Source organism: Lissotriton helveticus, chromosome 3_1 (genome assembly GCF_964261635.1).
Source record: "Lissotriton helveticus chromosome 3_1, aLisHel1.1, whole genome shotgun sequence".
In the NCBI taxonomy this organism is placed as follows: domain Eukaryota; kingdom Metazoa; phylum Chordata; class Amphibia; order Caudata; family Salamandridae; genus Lissotriton; species Lissotriton helveticus.
This window is the reverse complement of record NC_136061.1, coordinates 114772724-114791096: the sequence shown is the minus strand read 5'-3', so window position 1 is coordinate 114791096 and position 18373 is coordinate 114772724. Positions and strand designations below refer to the sequence as shown.

General features: G+C 46.2%; 1 protein-coding gene across 2 annotated transcripts in view; it reads left to right on the top strand.

The window, feature by feature from the left end:
* Positions 1 to 18373, top strand: part of KIAA0753 (KIAA0753 ortholog) — a 235297-nt gene that overhangs the window by 95643 nt on the left and 121281 nt on the right. For both annotated transcript variants that reach the window (XM_078679332.1, XM_078679331.1), the window contains exons 6-9: positions 1151 to 1372; positions 1663 to 1873; positions 2825 to 3051; positions 14689 to 14858. In XM_078679332.1, coding sequence (XP_078535458.1) covers positions 1151 to 1372; positions 1663 to 1873; positions 2825 to 3051; positions 14689 to 14858 — 830 coding nt within the window. The remainder of the gene's footprint in view (positions 1 to 1150; positions 1373 to 1662; positions 1874 to 2824; positions 3052 to 14688; positions 14859 to 18373) is intronic.

Below are 18373 nucleotides of genomic sequence, written 5' to 3'. Positions count from 1 at the left end.
GAAAAGGCCAAGTCCAACACCAACAAATTGCAGTATCAGTGTTTTGGTGTCTTCCTGTAGAAGGTGTTGGCATTATTGATGATAACAATGGTTCTGTTGTTCAATTCCTTATCATTAGTTTGAATGAGGAGCATTAAGGGCAAGACTGTGGTACAAGAGTGGAACTAGGAGGAGAGCTTTAAGTTGAGAATTGTTTAAAGAGCTGGTGAGGATATTTCCAGGGATTTCATCATTGGGTAGTGGACAGGAGTCTGCTTTATTTTCACATTACAAATAGCTACGGCAGTGGCAGTTGTATTGGCTCTTGTATAGTAAAGTGTCTTTAACCAAGCTTCACTAACGCGCAACAGAGACACAGCCTGTTATTCAGTACAATTTCTGATGGTGTAAAGATGTGAGGTTGAGCTGTGGAGAATAGAGATAGCTGGGAGAGGTGGAAAATGAGGCTGTTAGGTGGTGGGAAGGTAGTGAAGCAGAATGGCGTTTATGGTGGTAAAGGAGGATAAGGTGAGAGAAAGCCCAAGTGGAGAAATGAAAGCTTGTGAAACCAGAAGAAAATGAGGCTGGGCAGGGACGGGCGACAAGCAGCAAGAGTGGCATAAAGCTAAGAGGAGTAGAGTCGATAAACCAATATCGAAATGAGTAGTGGAATGGATGGGTCACAGGCATGGACATGGAGTGCGGGACAAGTTTCCAAATGTTCCGGAGATAGAAGAACAGTGTCTAGAAGCTGGGGCGAAGGGACAGAGTGCTTTCAAGTTCTTGCCATACTACCAATGCAGGATGTGCCTCAACTTCACTGAATGGGCACTTTACTGTTTTTGCGATGCAGTGACAACACTTGTTTGGCAGCATGAGAACATTTAAATGATCCAGCTACGTGTAGTGAATAGTGCATTTCTTATGTGTCCTACTCTAAAGTGTTCAAAATTACATTACACTGTAATCGTTTGATTATATAATCAGGATAACGCCATAAGTAGCTCTGCACGTCCCATGGCCTCTTCTACAAATCCAGACTAGTGGTTTGATGGGTGGATCTTAAGCTGGACCTTATTGAGAAATGAAAATCAATCATCATTGGAATAATGCATTTTAAATTGTTGCATTGACTAAACTTGATGCTAACCTTCCACATTGTGTTCATCAGACACGTACATTGACAAGGCTCGCAGCTGTTCACCGAGGTGCTATTCGTGCCCTGCAGATATTTGTAACTCAGCTCACAGACCAAGCAGATCTTCAGGTGCCTGCTCACTACAAGGAACTGGGCCATCTCATTCGACAGCTCTCTCTTTGTTCTGCCAAACTGGAGGGGACTGTGGATTCTTCACTTTCAGACACCATCATATCTATACTCCAGCAAGTGGAGGTAAGAAGTCTATTAGCAGTGTTAATGTGCACCAAGAAACTAAGACTTTGCACAGGCAATGTAGAAATGCTCCATTTGGAGGCTATGAATGACCATAGTTTGTAAATCTTCTGCCCCCTTTTTTGTGACATGCGCTAAAGTTTTGCTGCTGCGTAGACTTTTTAAAAACACATTGTGATTAAAATCTTACCAAATTTAAGGTTGGTGTGCCACAGGATATTTCAAAACGTTTTTGAAATGTGAATTGAGCAGTACACCACTGTCTTAACTTCTACACTCTTTGTTATAAGGATTTGGAGTCTATCATGGAAAAGAAACGGACACCTCAAAAGATGAAGAATCCGTCCAGAGCTCGCAGTAAATCCTCTTCGAGCAGGGAAGGGTCTCCAGGCAGGCGGCGGAGTGCATCTCCGAGGAAAGGAAAGAAGCCACCTCCTGTGTCAAAGGAGCATGTGATACTGGGACAGAAACGCCCTCCGGTGGTGAGGAAGCTGCTTATTGGTATGTGGTCTAGGCGGTGAATTCAACTGCTTCCTTTGCAGTCGGGGTATACCATTCCCTAGAACTAGCTCTGTAGCTTGCTGTTTACTGGCTAGCTACTTTAAAAGGTTCAATAAAGTCTTGATTTGTACATTAGAATGGATGTATTTCTACAATTCCAAAAATATTGTCTATACACCATGGTGGTGTTAGGAATGTGTTGATGTGCTAAATCCTTTAAAGGATTGCTGGTTATAGCAGCCCCTGTTCACCGGCACTGGAATACGTACTAGTTCCCACTAACATCATTTTAAAATCCTAAGGGACGTGTTGTGTTTGTAAAGTGCACTCATGGGTATCCCGGTGCTGAGCAGGTGTTTATGCCTAGCTCTGCCTATGATAGGTTGGTTGATTGAAAAGCCAAATCTTCAGTTTCTTGCGGAATTCAAGAAGAGGAGGTGGCTCTGAGTGGAGTGGGAGGTCGTTCTCCGCGTTGGGAGCAATGTAAGAGAACAACTGTCCTGCTAATGTGGTTCTGCATATGCATAGGATGTGTGTGAGTAAGAGTCATGCGGCGTGGAGGAGGCTGATTGGTTGGTGGAAAGAGATGTACCTGTTCAGGTAGGTGGACCCTGAGGTGTGCAGCCACCCTTAAATAGGTCCTGGGTGGAGGGCAGGGTACTGTGGTCAGGAAACCAGTGATGGGGAATGAAGATCTCTTGCTTGGTTTCTTCTTTTAAAGACTGTTTTGGCGGGCTATCAGTGATACGACTTCCTGTTTTGATGGATGGGGGATCCAGTGATGTCACTTCCTGTGCAGAAGGATGATGGGAAATTCAATCATGTCACTTCCTGTGCAGATGGGCAATGGGGGAAAACATCAACTTTTTTTTTTTTAAACACATTTATTTACTCAGTATGTCATTTTCACAGCACTCTTTTCTCCCAAGTAAAACAATGTATTTTGTCCAGATGAAAACGAACCTGCCTCTGGATTTCCAGCAACAGTAGAGCAAACTATCAATGCAAATACAAAGCTGGATAACAGACCAACTGATGCTATTGCCAACATCAACAGAAATACCATTTTAAAAGCAGGAATTGCTGCCTTAATACAAGAACAGCGCCATAAAAGTAAGCACTTGCCAGAGACAGCGCCGCTTAGGAACAAAGGTGTTTTGGTGCCCGAAAGACCACAGGTAACCGTCATTACACATACCATAGTAAATCTGTATAAAGCTGCACAGATATTTCAATCGAGTGCTGGTATTGTTCATGTTTCTGTATGTTTAAAGTGTTAAAAGAAATCTAGGATGCTTTTGATATTTCATCCAGTTTTATCCCATTGCATTTAAAAAAATGCTTTTTGGTGGAACTTGCTGTTATGCATCCTACTCACTGTCTGGTATGCTGCTGCTTGTTTGGCGGTGTGCATGTGAAGCAAATGGGAACAATTTTATATACACTTGGATATCTTCACTGTGAGACTTACGGTACATCACTGCTAAATTCATGACAAAAGAAAACATTATAGTTGAGCACTTAACACTTCATTGTAACCACCCCTCAATATCTGTGTGAATTAAGGGTAAATATTTCAAAGGCAGAACTTCTGTGGCAAAGGAGGCACTAGTTCCATGAATCCTTTCTCCTGGAAGAGGTTGTTTAAAGGATGACTTTAATTGGAGTGAGCTCCTAAATCTAGAGGTAGAGTATTACATTAGAGTGTTGCAAGGAGTGTCCTCTTACATTGGATCTTTCAGAGATCACATGCGTAATTCACTCCACTTTGCCGGGCTCCGCAGGAAATGATGATGCAAGCATGTGCACCTATGAACATTCCCAACACAGGGAGATGTGTAAATTCCGGTAAATAACTTGTTTCATAGTTACCAGACTGTAAGTTTTGAGGCGGAGTATGGCACTAAAGCTCTGAAGATATCAAGGGTTTTAGAAGGAGATTCTTTAAGCAGGGGAAGTAGGGGTAATGTATATTGATTTGAATAAATACTAACATTCCAAATCAAAATAGCATTCTGCTTCTGCTGTGCATCAGGTCTTTGGATTGAAATAGTGGAGCGGGCCCAAATGAAGACTGGTGCACTAGTCCAGCAGTCCTGCAATAAGTGTCATTTAGGGCTTTGGTGCAATAATCTTGTGTTTAGACAATATTTTGTGGGTGTTGAGCAGATTGGGAAAAACTAAGATAAGTGATCATTTGCAATGTGAACTCTTAGTTTCAAAATAGCGATTTGCAGGAATGATATGGGAGAGATTTTGGTGTAGATCAGAAATAATCTCTTTGGACAAGGTGAAAATTAAGTGTGCAGTGCCATTGAGTCTGGGTGTGATTAAAAAGATTTTGGTGTTGCAGGGAGGTGATAAAAGAGAAGAAATTAGTGATAATTACGATTATATAGTCAAATTGTATACATTTATGTTGGACTTTGCTATCCCTCCACCTCCTATCACTTTCTAGTGTAATCTGACTGGAGGTTACACTAATGAAGATAAGTATATCACCACAAGATAGTTTTAACTTTTCATATATAGGATCTCACATATTAACAAAAGATCTCTGTTGGAAGCTGGCTCTCTATAGAATGCTCCAAAATGAGGTACACTGTGCAGAGTCAAGGCAAACCCCAAAGGGATTGCAGAGTCACAAGTAACACCCCAAATGCTCTCTTTTGTAGTAGTGGGGACGAGCAGTTAGGCATATCAGAGGGCAGTGTTCAGCATTTATTACTTTCACAAAAGCAGTAAATAACACACCCACTCAATAAAGAAATCCAACACTAATTTATAAAATTAACATGTACTTTATACAAAATTAGATACCAAGATAATTAGAATCGCGTATTTTCTTTTCAAGATATGAATTTTTACAGTTTTAAAAAATAAAAAGTTTCTGGACCGTCGATGTTATCCTATGGAGGAAGAACATGTTGCATTCAGGCACTTGTCAGCGACTTATGGAACTGTTTTTCTGGTCCAAGGCCACACCAACAGAGCACCTCTGGGAGCTCTTGGGCATCTGGGTGCACAGGCGTGTCATGGCATTGGGTATCCCATTCACTTCAATGGGAGAACAGTCCAGTTGCAAAGAGGCTGCAAGCAGGGACTGGGGCAACAGTCAGAGGGAACCCACGGGGGCTCGACCCTTGAGATCCTTGGACATGCGGTGACATCTTTTTGTTCACTTCTCCTCGGGCTGTGGGGATCGGGCTCAGTGGTCTCTTTTAGGATCGGATTCCGGTGCAGGAGTTTCTCGCGTTTGGATGGGGCCTGGAGAAGGAGGCCGCAGGTGGCTGATGGAAGTCTGGGCAAACCCAAACGTGGGGTTGGCTCTTGTGGGTCTGGGGACCCCTCTGGCACAGTCACATCCCTTGGACTCTGGCTCTGGAGCATGGATGCAAAGGTGCTGTGAGGCGTCTGGTGGCAGGCAGTGATCACAGATTCACTTCTTTATCTTTGTTTTCTGAAGGAGGGGCAAACAGGAGAGTCTGGCAACTCAGGAAGTGGGTCTCACTGTCCCAGAAATCCCTCGATGTGCAGCATTGGTGTCTGGCCCGGGGAACAGCGAACCTTGGCTGCTGCAAGGGGTCCTATACCCCTAGGATTGGTACTGTGCTATTTGGGTCAGTCCTGGTGCCACCACACTTGGAAGGAGGATGGATCTGACCTGTAGGGGCACTGCTACATGGTTTTGGGCAGCTGCTGCAGCATCAGTGGACTCCGTAGGGGGCAAGTCGGTGGACCGATTCTTGCTTCTTTGGTGCCTGCGGCTGCAGGGGAGTAGCTCCTCTAATCCAAGGGACTTCCTTTGGCAATGTCTAAAGCACTGGTAGCCCTCTGGGTTTCTTGAGGTCTGTACAGACAACACCAGCCTTCACAGACAACACCACCCCAATGTGGTACAGTAACAAACAAGGCAGGTGGGGTCGTGGACCCTATGCCGAGGCTCTTCGCCTTTGGACATGCCTGGAAAATCAGGGTATATCCTTGGTGGTTTAATACCTGGTAGGTTCCCTGAACTCCAGGGCGGACGAACTCAGCCGCCGGTGCGCGATGGATTACGAATGATGTCTTCACTCGGAGGTGGAGTAAGGTCTCTTTCAGCAGTGGGGAGAACCTTGGTTAGATCTATTCCCCACCGAAGAGAACGCGCAACGTCAACTATTCTGTGCCTTGGCATTTCCATGGCAGCTCTTGCTTGGCGATGCATTCATCGCAAGTGGAATTGCAGCTTCCTGTACGCTTTTCCGCCTGTACCACTTCTGCCCAGAGTGCTGAAGAAGATCAAGCGCGACCGGGCCCTAGTAATTATTTTGGCTACGGATTGGGCTTGTGGGTTATGTGGGTGCAAAGAAAGGTCGGGCAGTGCACAAAAGTACCATCTCTCAATAGGTTGTATTATGCATTAAGATCTGCTTTTTTTGGCCAAAAGGTAGGGGTGGGAGGAATTTACATAGTCTTGTTATGCAAAGCTCTGCAAAACAGTAAAACATCTCTGCGAGCGCGCAAAAGTTCCGCTAACACGTAGAATTGCTTGTGCCTCCCGTTCGCGATGCTTTTTTGCTGTTCGTGAACACTATTTGCGTGCTCGGGAGAAATATCTCGCTTTGAAAGTGCGAACAAGCAAAAAATTCCGCAAAGCAGCGGATCGCAACATTTTTCGGCAATTCAGCGTTCTCCGCAGAAAGCAAAATTAGCCAAATTCCGCGGGCGGAATGGAATTTACCGCCCAGGCCTACCAGTATTTATTTATTTGCTTAAAAGTTTTGTATAGCGCGAACAACCTGAAGGGTATCATAGCGGTTCTCAGTAAAGGAGGAAGAAAATAAAGTAGGGGAACGTTGAGGAAGGGTAAGAGGGCTAGAATGATAGGCTAATAAACGTGTACATAGGTAAGAATAGAAAATAACTTAACAGGTAATGCAGAACGTTACTTAATAAGGTAAGGCAAAGAATCCTAAAACATTAAAATTGTTAGAACAAAAAGGACATCTCGCAAACAGACGAGCCATGATCCAATTAAGGCAGGAACTTGTTCGTTAAGATTGTTTTTACTTCATGTTTGAACATCGCCAAGTAGGGGATTCTGCGAATTTCAGGTGGGAGAGTGTTCCAGATCTTAAGTCCCACGCCCGAGAAGGCTCTGAGTCTTGTTTTCTTTTTGCGAAAGATCTGGGGTTTCAGTAGCAATGAATTTGCACTTCCTGATGGTCTGCCACCTCCTGTCAATTCAAGACTGCGCTCCCACACTACCAGGGCGACGGCAGCCACTACTGCTTTCGGAAGTGGAGGACCACTATTTGACCCCTGCCAGGCAGCTACGTGGGCATCCTGGCACATGTTTACAAAGCATTGCTGCCTGGACACCCATTCCGGAGAGACGGCTTCTTCGGCTGTTCCCTTTAGTACCCCTGCCCTAGTTACCTGGAGTACCATTTACTAGGGACTGACGGGCGTGCTAAAGTCTTTAGCCAATTATAGCACAATTAGACTTGATTTTGTTTTAGGTAAGGAGCACTGGCACCGAGGTCTGGCGAGAATAAAGCCATAGTGCACTGTCTGAGTCGAATATAGCATCTAGTACCTGAAACAAGCATTGGAAATGCAATAGGTCTCGGATATATTTGAGTTAGAGCTAATGGCATTGTAAATGGCAATGTCTTTTAGCCATGTGTTATGGAGTGTATGCATGTGGTGTGTAATGGAATTATGTGGTTTGGATTGGAATTGTTCAACCTGCACACTCACAAACTGTTCACTCTGCACACTACTCACTACTCTGCACTCACTACTCACTACTCTGCACTCACCACTCGGCACTCACCACTCGGCACTCACCACTCGGCACTCACTACTCGGCACTCACTACTCGGCACTCACTACTCGGCCCTCACTACTCGGCCCTCACTACTCGGCCCTCACTACTCGGCCCTCACTACTCGGCCCTCGCTACTCGGCCCTCGCTACTCGGCCCTCGCTACTCTGCCCTCGCTACTCTGCCCTCGCTACTCTGCCCTCGCTACTCTGCCCTCGCTACTCTGCCCTCGCTACTCTGCCCTCACTACTCTGCCCTCACTACTCTGCCCTCACTACTCTGCCCTCACTACTCACTACTCTGCACTCACTACTCACTACTCTGCACTCACTACTCACTACTCTGCCCTCACTACTCTGCCCTCACTACTCTGCCCTCACTACTCTGCCCTCACTACTCACTACTCTGCCCTCACTACTCACTACTCTGCCCTCACTACTCACTACTCTGCACTCACTACTCACTACTCTGCACTCACTACTCACTACTCTGCACTCACTACTCACTACTCTGCACTCACTACTCACTACTCTGCACTCACTACTCACTACTCTGCACTCACTACTCACTACTCTGCACTCACTATTCACTACTCTGCACTCACTACTCTGCACTCACCACTCTGCACTCACCACTCTGCACTCACCACTCTGCACTCACCACTCTGCACTCACCACTCTGCACTCACCACTCTGCACTCACCACTCTGCACTCACCACTCTGCACTCACCACTCTGCACTCACCACTCTGCACTCACCACTCTGCACTCACCACTCTGCACTCACCACTCTGCACTCACCACTCGTCACTCACCACTCGTCACTCACCACTCGTCACTCACCACTCGTCACTCACCACTCGTCACTCGCTACTCTGCCCTCGCTACTCTGCCCTCGCTACTCTGCCCTCGCTACTCTGCCCTCGCTACTCTGCCCTCGCTACTCTGCCCTCACTACTCACTACTCTGCCCTCACTACTCACTACTCTGCCCTCACTACTCACTACTCTGCCCTCACTACTCACTACTCTGCCCTCACTACTCACTACTCTGCCCTCACTACTCACTACTCTGCCCTCACTACTCACTACTCTGCACTCACTACTCACTACTCTGCACTCACTACTCTGCACTCACTACTCACTACTCTGCACTCACTACTCACTACTCTGCACTCACTACTCACTACTCTGCACTCACTACTCTGCACTCACTACTCTGCACTCACTACTCTGCACTCACTACTCTGCACTCACTACTCTGCACTCTGCACTCACTACTCTGCCCTCGCTACTCTGCCCTCGCTACTCTGCCCTCGCTACTCTGCCCTCGCTACTCTGCCCTCGCTACTCTGCCCTCGCTACTCTGCCCTCACTACTCTGCCCTCACTACTCACTACTCTGCCCTCACTACTCTGCCCTCACTACTCACTACTCTGCCCTCACTACTCACTACTCTGCCCTCACTACTCACTACTCTGCACTCACTACTCACTACTCTGCACTCACTACTCTGCACTCACTACTCTGCACTCACTACTCTGCACTCACTACTCTGCACTCACTACTCTGCACTCACTACTCTGCACTCACTACTCTGCACTCACTACTCTGCACTCACTACTCTGCACTCACTACTCTGCACTCTGCACTCACTACTCTGCACTCACTACTCTGCACTCACTACTCTGCACTCTGCACTCACTACTCTGCACTCACTACTCACTACTCTGCCCTCACTACTCACTACTCTGCCCTCACTACTCACTACTCTGCCCTCACTACTCACTACTCTGCCCTCACTACTCACTACTCTGCCCTCACTACTCACTACTCTGCCCTCACTACTCACTACTCTGCACTCACTACTCACTACTCTGCACTCACTACTCTGCACTCACTACTCACTACTCTGCACTCACTACTCACTACTCTGCCCTCACTACTCACTACTCTGCCCTCACTACTCACTACTCTGCCCTCACTACTCACTACTCTGCCCTCACTACTCACTACTCTGCCCTCACTACTCACTACTCTGCACTCACTACTCACTACTCTGCACTCACTACTCTGCACTCACTACTCACTACTCTGCACTCACTACTCACTACTCTGCACTCACTACTCACTACTCTGCACTCACTACTCTGCACTCACTACTCTGCACTCACTACTCTGCACTCACTACTCTGCACTCACTACTCTGCACTCTGCACTCACTACTCTGCCCTCGCTACTCTGCCCTCGCTACTCTGCCCTCGCTACTCTGCCCTCGCTACTCTGCCCTCGCTACTCTGCCCTCACTACTCTGCCCTCACTACTCACTACTCTGCCCTCACTACTCTGCCCTCACTACTCACTACTCTGCCCTCACTACTCACTACTCTGCACTCACTACTCACTACTCTGCACTCACTACTCACTACTCTGCACTCACTACTCTGCACTCACTACTCTGCACTCACTACTCTGCACTCACTACTCTGCACTCACTACTCTGCACTCACTACTCTGCACTCACTACTCTGCACTCACTACTCTGCACTCACTACTCTGCACTCACTACTCTGCACTCTGCACTCACTACTCTGCACTCACTACTCTGCACTCACTACTCTGCACTCTGCACTCACTACTCTGCACTCACTACTCAGCACTCACTACTCTGCACTCACTACTCACTACTCTGCACTCACTACTCTGCACTCACTACTCTGCACTCACTACTCTGCACTCACTACTCTGCACTCACTACTCTGCACTCACTACTCTGCACTCACTACTCTGCACTCACTACTCTGCACTCTGCACTCACTACTCTGCACCCTGCACTCACTACTCTGCACTCACTACTCTGCACTCACTACTCACTACTCACTACTCACTACTCACTACTCACTACTCACCACTCACTACTCACTACTCTGCACTCACTACTCACTACTCTGCACTCACTACTCACTACTCTGCACTCACTACTCTGCACTCTGCACTCACTACTCTGCATTCACTACTCACTACTCTGCACTCACTACTCACTACTCTGCACTCACTACTCACTACTCTGCACTCACTACTCTGCACTCAATACTCTGCACTCACTACTCTGCACTCTCTACTCTGCACTCACTACTCTACACTCTGCACTCACTACTATGCACTCTGCACTCACTACTATGCACTCACTACTATGCACTCACTACTATGCACTCACTACTATGCACTCACTACTATGCACTCACTACTATGCACTCACTACTATGCACTCACTACTATGCACTCACTACTCTGCACTCACTACTCTGCACTCTGCACTCACTACTCTGCACTCTGCACTCACTACTCTGCACTCACTACTCTGCACTCACTACTCTGCACTCACTACTCTGCACTCACTACTCTGCACTCACTATTCACTACTCTGCACTCACTACTCTGCACTCACTACTCTGCACTCACTACTCTGCACTCACTACTCTGCACTCACTACTCTGCACTCTGCACTCACTACTCTGCACTCTGCACTCACTACTCACTACTCTGCACTCACTACTCACTACTCTGCACTCACTACTCACTACTCTGCACTCACTACTCACTACTCTGCACTCACTACTCTGCACTCACTACTCACTACTCTGCACTCACTACTCACTACTCTGCACTCACTACTCTGCCCTCACTACTCTGCACTCACTACTCTACCCTCACTACTCTGCCCTCACTACTCTGCCCTCACTACTCTGCCCTCACTACTCTGCCCTCACTACTCTGCCCTCACTACTCTGCCCTCACTACTCTGCCCTCACTACTCTGCCCTCACTACTCTGCCCTCACTACTCTGCCCTCACTACTCTGCACTCACTACTCTGCACTCACTACTCACTACTCTGCACTCACTACTTTGCTCTCACTACTTTGCTCTCACTACTTTGCTCTCACTACTTTGCTCTCACTACTTTGCTCTCACTACTTTGCTCTCACTACTCTGCTCTCACTACTCTGCTCTCACTACTCTGCTCTCACTACTCTGCTCTCACTACTCGGCTCTCACTACTCGGCTCTCACTACTCGGCACTCACTACTCGGCACTCACTACTCGGCACTCACTACTCGGCACTCACTACTCGGCACTCACTACTCGGCACTCACTACTCGGCACTCACTACTCGGCACTCACTACTCGGCACTCACTACTCGGCACTCACTACTCGGCACTCACTACTCGGCACTCACTACTCTGCACTCACTACTCTGCACTCACTACTCTGCACTCACTACTCACTACTCTGCACTCACTACTCTGCACTCACTACTCTGCACTCACTACTCTGCACTCACTACTCTGCACTCACTACTCTGCACTCACTACTCTGCACTCACTACTCTGCACTCACTACTCTGCACTCACTACTCTGCACTCACTACTCTGCACTCTGCACTCACTACTCACTACTCTGCACTCACTACTCTGCACTCACTACTCTGCACTCACTACTCTGCACTCACTACTCTGCACTCACTACTCTGCACTCACTACTCTGCACTCACTACTCACTACTCTGCACTCACTACTCTGCACTCACTACTCACTGCTCTGCACTCACTACTCTGCACTCACTACTCTGCACTCACTACTCTGCACTCACTACTCTTACTACTCACCTTTCTGCACTCACCACTCTGCACTCATCACTCTGCACTCACTACTCACTACTCTGCACTCACTAATCTGCACTCACCACTCACTAATCTGCACTCACTACTCACTACTCTGCACTCACTACTCTGCACTCACCACTCACTAATCTGCACTCACTACTCACTACTCTGCACTCACTACTCTGCACTCACTACTCAGCACTCACAAATACGGGTCAAGCTAGCGCTATATAAAACTTTTAAAATAAAAAATAAATAAATAAAATACATGCCAAGTGTGTACGAAAGATGCAGAAATGGGGTGTGTTAACATAAGACATTTGAAGAATGGAATATCAAATTGATACATCGAAAACCTTCTAATGAGTAGAGTTGTGCGTTGGATTTACAATATTTACCCATGCAGTGTATCAGATTTCTTTCGCCCTTATCTACCCACCACCAGCCTAGCCAAGTTTCTCAGGTCCATGAGTAACTGCTCTAGAGCAGTTTTTTTCTTTGCATTCTTGGACTGGTCTCTTGTTTATCCCACTACTATAAAATCAGAACGACATCCCTGCATGCTAGGAAAAAAACTGGCACGGGAGCAGCTAGCTATTCGCGCATGGACCGGGTTAACTTTCCAGCTATGCACCAACCTCCGGTTTAGAAACAAAAAAACCTTTTAAAACAAACTTTTATATTTTACCTTTCGCACTTCATCCAGCACCACGTCAAAGGATTTCTTGTCCATTGTTGGACATCTGCTAGCGGACTCGCAATTGTTTCAATGGCTCGACAAATCAATATTCTAGGAACGGTGATCAAAAACACGATCACCGAAGACTGGATAAATTAAAATAATAGACAGCACCCGTGCAGTGCCCTCCTATGTTCGTGGCACATTAGATGCAGGATGCTTCGTTTCTCCAGTCACTAGCCGTGTGGTGCTTAGGTATTCTAGGAAGCAATACAAGAAACTCTAAACGCGTTGTGTTTTTGTATTCATCGGTGCAGGACATTCTTGACAAAAAGCTGTCTCCCTTTCTGGACAATGGACAGCAAAAGCGTTACCAGGGTTTCAATGGACACAGAGACTGCTAGCTGTCCGAAAACAAACAGTTCAATGTGGGAACATAAAAACAAAGGCAGCTCTAGGAGAGCGAAGCAGAATGAAGAGGTGAGGGCAGCTGTCAGGATAGAGCTCCAGCACTATCCTTCGTTAAGGTGGTTCCCATTTCCAACTGCGTGGCGCGAAACAGAAGGCGCGAGACAGAAGGCGCGAGACAGAAGGTGCGAAAACACTTTCCAGGAACCACTTTGCTCCAGACTGACAGTGCACGAGAAAATAGCTAGTTTATTACCAGAGTAGTAAAGCAGTTCCCAGACCTGGAGTTAGCTGTGCTTCCGGGTTGCGTAGGCGGCTGCAAGTGGGATTGTCGATCAAAGTGACAAAAAATACTACATATAGGTATCTGATGTAGACTTAAGGCCAGTGATCATAGCAGACCCCCTTCCAATATGGCAGCCTACCTCACCAGAAGCGTCGGTGGACACCTACAGCAAAAGTAAATAAACAAGCACGAGCACGGAATCGAAACCGGCCGACGCGGGAATAGAAACCAGTGGTGCGCGCGCACCAGAGGAGCGGGGGCAAGGGAGCGCGATGACAAGCCGAGACGAGGTAGGAGATTTGTGCGTGTAAGGGGGGGGTTCTGTGTGTGTATGCGCGGCGGCGGGGGGGGGCCTGTATGTGTGTATGCGCGGCGGGGGGGGGCTGTTTGTGTGTGTGTGGTGTGAGTCTGCTTCCAAGGAGCCATGGGAGACAGGAAGCGCGCGCGACCTGATCCCAGTTCCAAGGTTGCGCGTGCACCTCACTTGTCTCCTGTCTCCCTTGACTCCTTGAAACCGAGAATGATTACAATAGAGTCTCGGAACGACAGATTGCTTCGCAATCTGTTCGCAGTTCCGAGACCTAAAAAGGGGCAAAAAGTGGATGGTTACTGTAACACAAGCCCAGTTCCCTACAATTTCCTTTACCAAATCCAGTATAAGCCCACTTTTCTAGAAACAGCATATTTCAGCCTGATGAGGAAGTATATCACCCAGTTGGGAGAGTTCTTGCGCCGTATTAAATAATAGTCAATGCAATTAATTTCCTCAAAAGAATTTCAAGAAACTGATTGCATGGATCTTGAATGAAGAAAAATAATATGATTTGTTTTTATATGTTCTTAGAAATGCCTGTGCTTATTAGTTAAAGAAGCTGTATATTAGAGGTAAAATGTTCATAAATGCGTTTACTGTTGTTTTTTTATTTTGTGCGTTGTTCAGTGAAATACCTTTCACATATTTTTAAAGGGATTCCGTCAACCACGCAAATCAAGACCTGGAGAGCCTAACACAAGGCATGCTCGCTTTCAGGAAAAGACTCTGGCTTCTAAGCTTAAAGAAACTCAGGCAACTGTTAAAGAACTGAAAACTCCATGGATCCCTCCACATCCTACCTCACCACCTGCATCACCAAAGAGGTAACCAATCAATCTCTGATCAATCAGAAACTTTTCTGAACAGATTAATGAGCTTTTAAAAATTGTAAGTGTCCAATTTGCTTTTGATGTGGTGCTTGAGAACCATTCAAATCGTGAGTCGTTGCAAGACAGCCGACACTGCGGATTGGAATGGGGTTAGATGAACGAAGAGGAATGAAAACAACATTTGTTTCTGCTGTTTACGTATGTGAAATGTGTATACAGAAGTACACAACCAGGGCACTGTAGCAATGTGTTTGTCAAAATATGTGTTTATTTTACAGTTTTGATACAGCGTTTTTTCACTGTGGAGAGTGATTTGCAATTTTAAAATCAGTAGGGATAATAGAAACTATAGTAGGGGGAAAAGGTGGAATTAACCACTACAGGCACCATTTCTATCGCAGTAAAGCAAGTTTACTTCATCATCATAAAAACACTAAGAAATGTAATAACAATCATTTGAATTCAATAGGTCTCGCATTTGCGAGAGTTTAGCTATTGGCATTGTAAATGGCAATGGCTTTTATCTATTTATCTGTTTTGATAATTAACATAAATAAAAGGCATTGTCATGCACAATGCTATTAGCTCAAACCTGTAAATGCAAGACCTATTTCATTTCAAAGAAGCAGCTGCCATTGTCGCAGGCTGCTTGGAAACGGAAAGCGCACATGGTGCGCTGAATGTTGCAGGAAAGCATGTTGTGCCCGCAGTAGGAGAAATAAATTAAAGAAAATAGAGCTTACAGGCTAAATAAGACCTACCGTGTAACAACAGAAGTAAAAGGTCCAGTCCTCAAGGGAGGTTACAAATGAAGACAAGGCCATACTAGTGAGGGACTAATAAACGTATTAACGAATCAGAAGCCAGCATTTACACAGGACAGTGGCGCAAGCCAATGAAAAATATGGGTTGAGCTTCAAGCCCGTACTCGAATTCAGCATGCCTTGCAGAGCAGCGAATGCGCTGCCCAGGCTCGACCAAAAAAAATCAACAATTTTTTTGGTTTGGATCTGTGGTTTGGATCTGATTGAAAGTAGGAAGAAGGCACGAATGAACCAAGAGCACTAGTACTTAACTTGCGGCACGTCTAAGGCTAGACCAAAAAGAGTTTTGTTGCCATTAACGATATATGGGCCAATTTTCTGATGCAGCCTTCTTCTTCTTCTTCTTCTTGATATTTAGAATCTGAATAGGTAATGACTTTCATATTCTATGTTAAGAAGCGAGTTGGTTTGTGATCCCATATAGGAACTATAGAAAACAAGCATCGGCATAGCCAATAGGTCTCACCTTTGGGACCTTATACTTATTTAGCCACAGCCATTGACTTTGTCAATATCTATAAGCTATGATGTAGAGCAATGTGGCTGCTGTGCCACATGTTGAAAATGTATAATAAGAAAGTGTTTGCAAGCATTTTTGGTATTTTATATATAACCAAGAACATATTATGTAGAGGTGAACGACCCTTTTAAAAAAAAATAGCATGAAAAATGTATTCTTGTTTTTTTGTTCTGGCACTGCTGGCAAATGCTTCTGGCCTGTTTTAATGATTTTGTTATAGCTCTTTTGTGTTGGGGGGGACGACGAAAATAAACAGCGCTGATAGTGAGGTGGTCCTGGTGCTTAGGTGCTTATGCGCTGGGGCTGAGTGATGCTGTGGTGGTGGTGGTGCGCAGGGGATGCTGCGGTGGTGCTGCTGAGTGATGTAGAAGTGGTGATGAGTGACGCTGACAGGTGCTACGCTGATGTTGAAGTGGTGCTGAGTTGATGCCGCATCCTTTCCCCACTGAACACCATACTGCCCCACTTGGAGCAACTCGCACTTCCTTCAGCTACAAACCAATTGTGACGCGCTATAAAAACCTGGATGTGAATCAATTCAAATTATGCACTAGACCAGAGTAATGTGCTGCCTGAAAAAAAACAAGCATCTGCAATGCAATAGGTCTCGCATTTATGAGAGTTTACGCTATTAGCATTTTAAATGACAATGCCTTTTATTTGTTATATTCAGGTTAAAAGGGGCGTGGCCACCATTAAAGTGAAAGCACGTCAAGGGGAGCTTTTACCCCCCAAAAACATATTGTAATATGCCCCATGCCGTGCTGTCACTTTAATGATGGACACGTCCCTTTCTTTAGTTGCGGCTCGCTGTAACCTGAATACAGGCAGCAGCTTCTAAAGGAAGGGACAGGCCACTATGTAAGTGAAAGCATGGTATGGGGGCTTTCACTGCAAAAAACCCCCCAAAAAGTTTTGTAGCGCGCCCGCTATACTTAAAGCAGGCCGCACTGATAAAGTAAATAAATAAAGAAACACCCCTCTAAAGTGAAAGCGGACCACCCTTAGTAATTAAAATCAAAGTGGGCGGCATGCTGCTTGTAGAAAAGCACGCAATGGGGGCAAATCTTTGAAGAAAATAATGCTCATAGCCTAGATAAAGCAGACAGTGTAACAACTCAAGTAAAAAGTCCAGTTCTCATGGAAGGTTACAAATGCAGACATGTCAGTACTAAAGAGGGACTACTATAGCTATTCATGAATGAAAAGCAACAATTTCGAAAGGACAGTAACAGGAGCCAATTGAAAAGATGGGTGGGAATTGGGTGGGGGGCTTCAAGTCCCTACCTGAATACAACATGCCTCGCAGAGGAGTGCATGCGCTGCACAGACTCGACCTAAAAAATATTATCCTCGAAAAAGCAAACATTCCTAGGTAATGCAAGATTAGGTAAAGCATGTGAAATTTAAGCAGGAGCAACATGATTACCTTAACGCGTTTACACTCATTCAGAATTCAGTGATTGTTTTTTTCTGAAAAGCTAAGGACATGACTACAGGGCCCGGAAGGGACTCATTTCAATGTTCATTGCTTTTATCCTTACAAAACGTAAGCAGAATTGTTTAAAAAGACCATATTCCTCAACACAGAGCCGCGGTACACACTTTATGAACTAAAATAAGGAAAACAGCTGAAAAGGATCACATTAAACGCGTTCCACTCAATGCATCAGCCAAGTATTGCAGTCCCGCCAGGAAGGGTGCACATTCCCACCTGGGTAGAGAAATGTTGTTCACAGAAAGACGAGAAAGCGAAAGTAGCGCTTCACTGGCAAGCTCTGTAAAGTGAAATATGTGTGCGTGTGAATAAAACCAATCAGGTCTGTGGCGCCGCGGCCAGGGCGACTGACGCTGGAATCTGGGGACCACGGTTCGATCCCCGGCTCCGGCGGCAGGTTAGCCCAGCACCATGTGACTCTGGGCAATAGCTCGCTTAATCTTCCCGACGGCCCCCAGCGCCTAGAGACCCTTACGGGTGATTGTGCGCTTTACAAATGTGGACTTTACAAATGTGGACTTTGGCTTCCTTTATTAGGTCTCGCAACTGCGATACAAGGCGAAAGCCCTGTTGCAGCGAGACCTATTGCTGCCGGCTCGGCTTACAAGGAGCCAAAAGGGGGACAGGTGATGGGCACGCGCACGCTTTAGGCCGGACTGGGGCACGC